Source organism: Polyodon spathula, chromosome 1 (assembly GCF_017654505.1).
Source record: "Polyodon spathula isolate WHYD16114869_AA chromosome 1, ASM1765450v1, whole genome shotgun sequence".
Classification (NCBI taxonomy): domain Eukaryota; kingdom Metazoa; phylum Chordata; class Actinopteri; order Acipenseriformes; family Polyodontidae; genus Polyodon; species Polyodon spathula.
This window is the reverse complement of record NC_054534.1, coordinates 9,061,060-9,069,127: the sequence shown is the minus strand read 5'-3', so window position 1 is coordinate 9,069,127 and position 8,068 is coordinate 9,061,060. Positions and strand designations below refer to the sequence as shown.

At 40.1% G+C, this 8,068-nt stretch overlaps 1 protein-coding gene across 2 annotated transcripts in view; it reads left to right on the top strand.

The window, feature by feature from the left end:
- Positions 1–2,775: 2,775 nt before the first annotated feature.
- Positions 2,776–8,068, top strand: part of LOC121313616 (AP-3 complex subunit beta-1-like) — a 113,588-nt gene continuing 108,295 nt past the window's right edge. The window contains exon 1 of one of the 2 annotated variants that reach the window (XM_041246350.1): positions 2,776–3,057. In XM_041246350.1, coding sequence (XP_041102284.1) covers positions 2,924–3,057 — 134 coding nt within the window. In that variant the 5' untranslated portion in view covers positions 2,776–2,923. The remainder of the gene's footprint in view (positions 3,058–8,068) is intronic. The other variant, XM_041246341.1, reaches the window with a different exon arrangement.

The window sequence follows — 8,068 nt, the reverse complement described above, 5'->3', positions numbered from 1 at the left end:
GTGTGTGTGTGTGTGTGTGTGTGTGTGTGTGTGCGTGTGTTAGATGCTGTGTCTGGTGCTGTGAGTATGAGGAGAACAAGGAGGATGTAGGAAATAAATCTGTCTACGTTCTGCGGTTGGAGATGATTGTTTACCCTTTCAGACCAGGTGACCATTTTAATGGACGTCACATGTTTGATTGTATTGTGAAATATCCCCAATGTTTTCTATCAATTGCAACCCATTGTACATTTCAGTGGGCTGTCATTAACTAAGGTAAAGTTAGTAAGTTAAAAAGAAAAGGAAAACATGAAGATCCAGCGTCCAGAGGTTATGAAGAAGTACAACAACGCCATGGGTGGGGTGGACAAGCTTGACCAGCTAATCAGCCTATACAGGACAAACATCAAGTCCCGTAAATGGACACTGCGCATGGTCACTCATGGTTTCAACCTCGCTGTGGTCAACAGCTGGCTGGAGTACAGACCAGATGCAGATAGTTTTGGCATTCCATCTAAAGAAGTAATGGACCTCCTACATTTCAGAATGAATGTGGCAGAGTGCCTCACATGACAGGGTAAGCCAAAGTGTTTGAAGAAAAGGGGACGCCTGAGCACTACATCCACACCAAGTCCTGAACAAGAGCTAGTGTGGAAGCGAGTACAAGCTGAGAGAAGACCAATTCCAGAGATTCCAGAGGATTTAGTGAATCACATGCCCAACTACGACAGCAAAAACAACTGCTTTTGCTCCATCCACAAAATAATAACAATATGCAAGTTGTACTGAGAGTGTACTGAGAGTGCAATTAAAAGCTTGTGAAGGTTGAGTGAGAAAGTCACATGGGCAACTTTTCATGTGTGACAGGTGCACCATCAGCCTTGCAGGACATACAGCTCTGAACAAGAGTTCAGTGCAGTGTCTACTGCAAAACATGTTCAATCTTAACCCCCTAGCGCCATCCAAGAGCTTTCAGCAGTTTGGGAGTGATTGAAGGCTCATGAGGGTTCTTTAGTCTAAGCTCATGACATACTAAGGTTCTCTGTTTTTAGAACTAGTCATCAAGGTTAAGGAAAGCATCTAAAGGTAAAGCATTTTAGCTTGTTGTCTTGTCAGGGGTTGCTAAGCAACACACACTTCATGCAGAGGGTTAATTCCATTCCACTGCATCCCCTCAGATGCACTGTGGGGGTACGCTGTGTACAGCGTTGTACTGCATATATCCTGCCCCACTAAATCAGTGTTTATATTAATAAGGGGATTCAGGTTCGTATTCTATTGTAAAAACAGAAAGCCTCAATAAATCATGAAAGTGAGGTTATTAGGCATGCTTGAGCCAAACAAATTAGATTTTTTTTTTGTAGTTTAGTTACAGTTTCATTGAACCGCATCATGGCTAAAATAAGAGAAATGTATTTATTTTTTTGTCCTAGAGAACAGTAAAGGTAGTGTTAAAAAATAACTTCACTTGTCCAATGCATTTTAAATGTTCCCTTGCCTGGGTTCTGGGTTATTGTTCTACAATATTGAGTTATGATCATTTCCTCAAGTCTCCTAACCAGGCTTTGAGCTACTTTCTTGTCCGGAGAATGACAGTGTGGGGCTAGTTGAAAGGTTACATTGTCACATGATTTGAGTGGAATAAGGAAAGCTGTTCAGTGCTTCCAGTATGAGAAAATGACCAGGGCCAGTTTCACAAAGCACTGCTAGCACTTAGCAGGCTGCTACATATGCTTAGCAATCTAGCTTATGTTTAAATAAGATATCTTTATTTTTCAAACAGCAATATTTTAAGATAGAACAATAATGTTTAGTAGAAATCCACTCAGCACGTCTATATGAATTAAAGTGTTATTTCCTTTTTTTTATGGAAGTGAATTGGATTTAGCAGACTGCTCCTTCGAACTGCTTTGTGAAACCAGCCCCAAAGACATTTGAAAACCTATGTGCATTTTCTTTAAGTGTTGCCCTCCTAGTTGGGCATAGCAAACATGCATCTTATTATTCACAAAGTTACAGCTGACCTTCTGTCAATAAGAAACTCAACACCTAAAAACTAGCTTTTGGCAAACAAAACAAACTGAACTGTCAAGAAGGGCTAATTTCAGAAAAATAACAAACAACAGTCTAATGAAAAACATGCACTAGATAATTGTGAGACTGCAAAATACTAACGGCAAAAACTTGTAGTTAGGCTTCAGTGCCAATGTATGGTAATTTAGATCAGTTTCCCAATCCTGGTCCAGGGGACCCACTGTCTTCTGGTTTTCATTCCAACTGAGTTCTCAATTACTTAATTGAACCCTTAAATTGAACTATTCACTAGCTTAATTAGACCTTTTTAATTGTTTTCAGCTTTTAAACAGCTGAGGGTTTCATTAAGTAACTGAGAACTCATTTGGAATGAATACCAGAACACACAAGTGGGTCCCCAGGACCAGGACTGAGTAACACTGACTTGTGTAATTACATTCCTGCAGTGGCAAAGTCATTTTCTCCAAGCTTTTTTTTTTTTACTGTAAATACTCGTGCACAGAGTAATAACACCACATGATGCCACTGCCTAGTGGCAGTACTGACACCATACACTGTGATCTTACTCTCCTTTCCCGGAGATAAGTTATTGCCATGGAGCAGCCGTTCACAGTGTCTTTCCTTATGCTCTTAAAAAACATCATTTAGTATAATTGGCAGCTTTTGATTGGTACTCGGTTTCCACAGCAACGGTCAGTCAGGTGCTAGCGAAGTCCAACCCCTCTGGCGCGCATGCCTCTGTCATGTGACTCACCCATCTCCAACTCACACTTCCGGTATTGCGTGGGCGAAAGTTTTACGAACAGTAGGAAAAGTTTCAGGAGAAAAAAAGTCATTGTTTTATTTATTTTTTCAAAGAAATAAACAAGCTTCCAAAAAATTTGAAGAAACGAAAGCCAGAATACTGACTATGTCGAATAACAACAGCATGTCCTATAATGACCAAGGAGGAGCAGTAGAGTCTGCTACCGAAGCGGGGCTGGAGACAACTCCGACCACTTCAACTGGAGCGGGGTTCGGCCTCTTCAGCACAGATTATAAAAAGTAAGACATTCGAAATCTGCGTTTCGTTAAACCTAGTAAATACATTGAACATGGTCTTACCTAAGAGAGGAGAAACTATCGTCGTATCATAGAGTAGTTGCAGTTCAGTTAAGTAAATGTTTTTTAAAAGCGTAACACATTGCTTTGTACCATTTGTGTGTATATTTTGTTGTAACTTATTCACAATGGCTAGTTGTTTAAGTGTAGCGGTTCATAATGAACACCTGTAGCACCCTGTGTTGTCAGAAACCGTGTGTCACTAATAATTTCACTCAACGTGTATTCAGCGAGCGAGTAATTGGGTGTGTATGACACTTTTTGGTGAACGTACCAAAAAGCAGAAGCAATTCAGAATGGAAGAAAAAACTTTACTTCCAGATTGGAGTCCTGTGTGACACGTCTGATTCAGGCACAATTTGCAAACTAACGTTGCCCTCAGGCTATGCAAACAGTACACAGGACCCAGAAAGGGTGGTGTTGCTAATAGTCATACAGCAATAATCAATACCAATAACATATATGCCCGTACCATGGTGCAAAACTGAGGTTGCCACATTTTACTAAAAAAGTGGAGCAGCATGATGTTCACTGTACATCCACAGTATCTGTGACATGTGTTTGACATACTAACGACAGGCACCCCAGCATAGTCCCAGATTCTGATCCTCACAGCCATGCGCTAATGAATGGCTTCACCTAATTTCATCTCGGTTGGATAGGCAGGTCTATAAACATGTATCATGTAGTTATTATGCAGTTGGGCACAGTATGAATTGACACACGCAGCATTCTTCTCCACATTTCAGGAAATATACCTAAATATAGGTCTAGCTGTATTTTCATTTGTTTCAGTAGAATTGCTTAAAAAGTCACCTTAATGTACAAAATGTACAGAAAAACATGTTGGCTTGGTAACAGCCAAGTGCTGGTAGGTAACTAACTATCAGAGGTGTCTAAAAAGTTTGTGGAGTGTTTTTTTTCTCTACAAATTAAACAATTAAGGGAAGTGTCTAATTATAAGTAATTTTTAACTCAATGTTTGATTGGATTTTATATAGTGAGATGATGAGGGTGCTGGTTTTCATTGAAAACAGTATATCTGATATACAGTACATCTCTTGTTGCGAAATACACGTCCCTAGTGTTTAGGGGCTTTGGGGATTAGCCCTTTCCCTCCGTCATGGTTAATGCTGTCTCTCCTGAGCCACTTGTGTTAGATACCTACATCAGATTGCTGTAGTAGCAAGAGGACATTTCATATTTCTTTGTGTTTTTTTTTTCTGTGTTGGTGATCTATTTAGTCGCCCCTGTTTCACCTAGTGAAAAGCTAGGAACAGTAGTACTCTAGTATTTGGAGTTTATATGGTATCTCATTGTGTCCCACCTTTTCTCCTTGTAGGAAACATGATACACTGTTATGGTCAAGTTGACATTTCATGTGGTTTTAAAAAAACGCAACAACATTGATGTAAAGTTCAAGGAGATTTTATCTATTCTGTGATAGATTTTATTGAAGCTCTTGATCAACGCTGTAGTTAAAGTTTAAGAGCAGGCAGTTCACAGCATTACCAAGAAGGGAGGGAAAGGGCAACAAACGATCAAGCTGAAACCGTGGATTTGTTCATTTCTCATGAATTTCCCAAATGAAATCTTTGACATGTCAGACATTCAGAACAAAGTTTGAGATGGCATGACCTGAAAAGAAACCATCAGCAGTCTAGAACAATTTCATTGATATCAAAGTTAAAGCTTTGTGAATAGGGCCCGATGTTTGATGCAGATGTACTGTGTTACAATCCTAGCTGTTTGCATTACTGTTTGGAGCCCAAGGTTGTGTACCTTACCTTTTTCCATTCAGCCCAAACTCCTTTGAAACTGCCTGTGTTTTGTTGTTTTTATATATATATATATATATATATATATATATATATATATATATATATATATATATATATATATATATATAATATAAAAAATAGGAAATGCATTGAAAAATACATTTCTTGTTGCAATGTAGCATGACCTGTTTTTGACAAAAGCCAAATGTGTGAGAGTCCAGACAAGGTAATCACCTTTTCCCCAGAACTCAGCCTCATCACACCAAATCAGTTAAGGGTTTAGTTAAATAATTGAGAGATCAGCTGGAATGTAAACCAGCAGACACAGGACCAAGTTTCAAAAGCCCTGCTTTAGTGAAACAGAAACAGCACACAGCAGCCAAGAATGTGTTGCTATCCACAAGATGGCAGTAGACACAACATTTTAGAGTCAGTATTGCCAGCATAAAACAGTACTGTATGGGATATTGTAAACTGCTCAGGATCTTTCAGCCAATCGGAGTGCACGCTTTGCCTACTCTATTACACAACACATCATGGAGAAACTCTATTCTGGACGTCCACCGTGCCACTTTCATTTATTACTGGGCTGTATTCTCCATAACAGCGTGGTTGACGTCACATGCATCAGACCTGTCCATTCAAAAACCAAAAACCAGTCCATTCAACTGCAAATTCCAGTCAAAACTGACATCACAATCAGAAGCATACCTCACCTTAATGATGTTCTCTTCATTAACCTTTTTCGTCTTCAATCAGATTGACAATGGACTTCTTGAAGCTGGTAATGATTTGAAAACAAATAACATATGTCTAGATTTTTAATTTGTGTATTAATAATAAAGTAATATATAAGTTATAGGAGGGTGCACTTCTGTGTGAGTTATATCGACACTCTTAGTGCTTAAACAGACCTTTCAGCCTCAGTCTGTTCACTAGCACTTGTGCCAATTTTCATCCATACTCAGACGTTTGCCTTTTGAGTATGGAGGAATATTGGCACGAGTGCTAGTTTGTACTGAAGTGCTGCTGGTTATAGCAAAAAAGTAGCCTACCATGTTGGGAGACAAGCATGTTTAATAAACTTGATGCACTAATAAAAAATAAAATTGCATCTGTAGGACAAGTCTCCTGAGTTTTCACAGCATAGTCTTATTGCACTTTTTTTTTTTTTTTTTTTTTGGATAATGTGACAATTGAGTGGGGTGACGATCAGTTATTTTGTAACTGCAACCGCAAGAAACAATATAACATGGTTTTCCATACCTGATTTATAATTTCAATCTGTTTACTAACTAACATTTTCCCAAATGCTAGATGCTGACTCGACCATGCCATCTGAAATTAGAAATTATATGACAAGCCCAGCACTAAAACACATTATTGTTCTCAATAGCCGTTATTATTAATACACTTCACTGTTGCCAGGCATGAAAAAATCTGGATCGGGCATGGTCACTGTTAAGGGAGAGTTTGTGGACTTATCTATTTATTTATTTATTTATTTTTTACCCCTAAGTATGGGACTGAAATTTTGATCTACGAAAACAGATCCAAACAAAAATATTGCATAAAACAGTGCAAGTTAAAACGTGTAAATGAATTTACAAAATCACATTCATGTGAGCACAAATCTTACTCTATGTGTGTGGGCAGTACAGTACATTTGCAGAACCTAAAATGATGCCTGTGATAAGATCATATGAGGGAACTGACAGATCTAACAAATACAGCAGTTTTAATTAAAACAAGATGAAGTTATTGAATTAGATAATATGCATGATTGGCTGTGCATGATGAGGTGCTGTATTCTGCCCCTTTTGTGTTAGCAAAAAAGCTGCACAGTCCTCTTCTGCAAAAGGAAAGTTGCAAAATATATTTTTTCTATCTGCCTTGTGACCTGGAACTCAGGGCTGTGCCGGGAAGCAGCATGATTGGTGATACAGTACCGATACCAATACCATTGTTCCTCACACTTCACACGTCTATAAAAAAGAAAATTTTTGTGTGGACAATTGGGTTCTATAGGGTGTGTCTAACCCGTAGCTCCCAGAATGTTTAGTATAACTTCTGAGAATAATTTGGAACAATGTGATCTGCTGTATTATTTCTTTCATAAGATTGGATATATGAAGTATATACTATATCTCTGTCTGTATCTCACACACAAGTTTTTACTGTGCATACATACCTGGAGAAGCACTTCTTCAATGAAACTATGAAACTGTACCAGGAGTTAGTGTCAGAATCAGGGGGTATTTATTGACCTGTGTTTGACTATATATATTGTAGTGTCGAGGGTAAGAAGCAGTTTGCACACAGACAGGTGTTTTGGTTCTCAAATGCACAGTTTATTGTAACACAAAATTATGAGAAGCACTGTGGGCTCATTCCAAAATAATAAAATAATAGCTGAACACACAATCCGCTAATTAAATCTTCTCTCTCGTTCAGTCACTTACTCACTCACTCTGTCACGTCACTGTCTTTATTTTGTTTGTCTTCTCTTCACGCAACTCACTCGCGCTCTGGCATGTACTTCTATTTATCCCGTTTTTTAACCTTTCTACCTTCACCAAAGATGGGCTGTCAGGGCAGGGTGAGTCGGGCAAGACGATGCAAAGAGTGGCTGTCAGGGCAGGGTGAGTCAGGGGCAGGAGGATGCAGAGAGGGACTGTCAGGGCAGGGTGAGTCGGGCAGGACGATGCAAAGAGGGACTGTCAGGGCAGGGTGAGTCAGGCAGAAGGATGCAAAGAGGGACTGTCAGGGTAGGGTGAGTCAGGGGCAGGAGGATGCAAAGAGTGGCTGTCAGGGCAGGAGGCTGTAAAGGGGCTTTCAGGGCAGGATGAGTCGGGCAGGATGATGCAAAGAGGGACTGTCAGGGCAGGGTGAGTTGGGCAGGAGGATGCAAAGAGGGACTGTCAAGGCAGGGTGAGTCAGGGTCAGGAGGATGCAAAGAGGGACTGTCAGGGCAGGGTGAGTCGGGCAGGTCGATGCAAAGAGTGGCTGTCAGGGCAGGAGGCTGTAAAGGGGATGTCAAGGCAGGGTGAGTCGGGCAGGACGATGCAAAGAGGGACTGTCAAGGCAGGGTGAGTCGGGCAGGACGATGCAAAGAGGGACTGTCAAGGCAGGGTGAGTCAGGCAGGAGGATGCAAAGAGGGACTGTCAAGGCA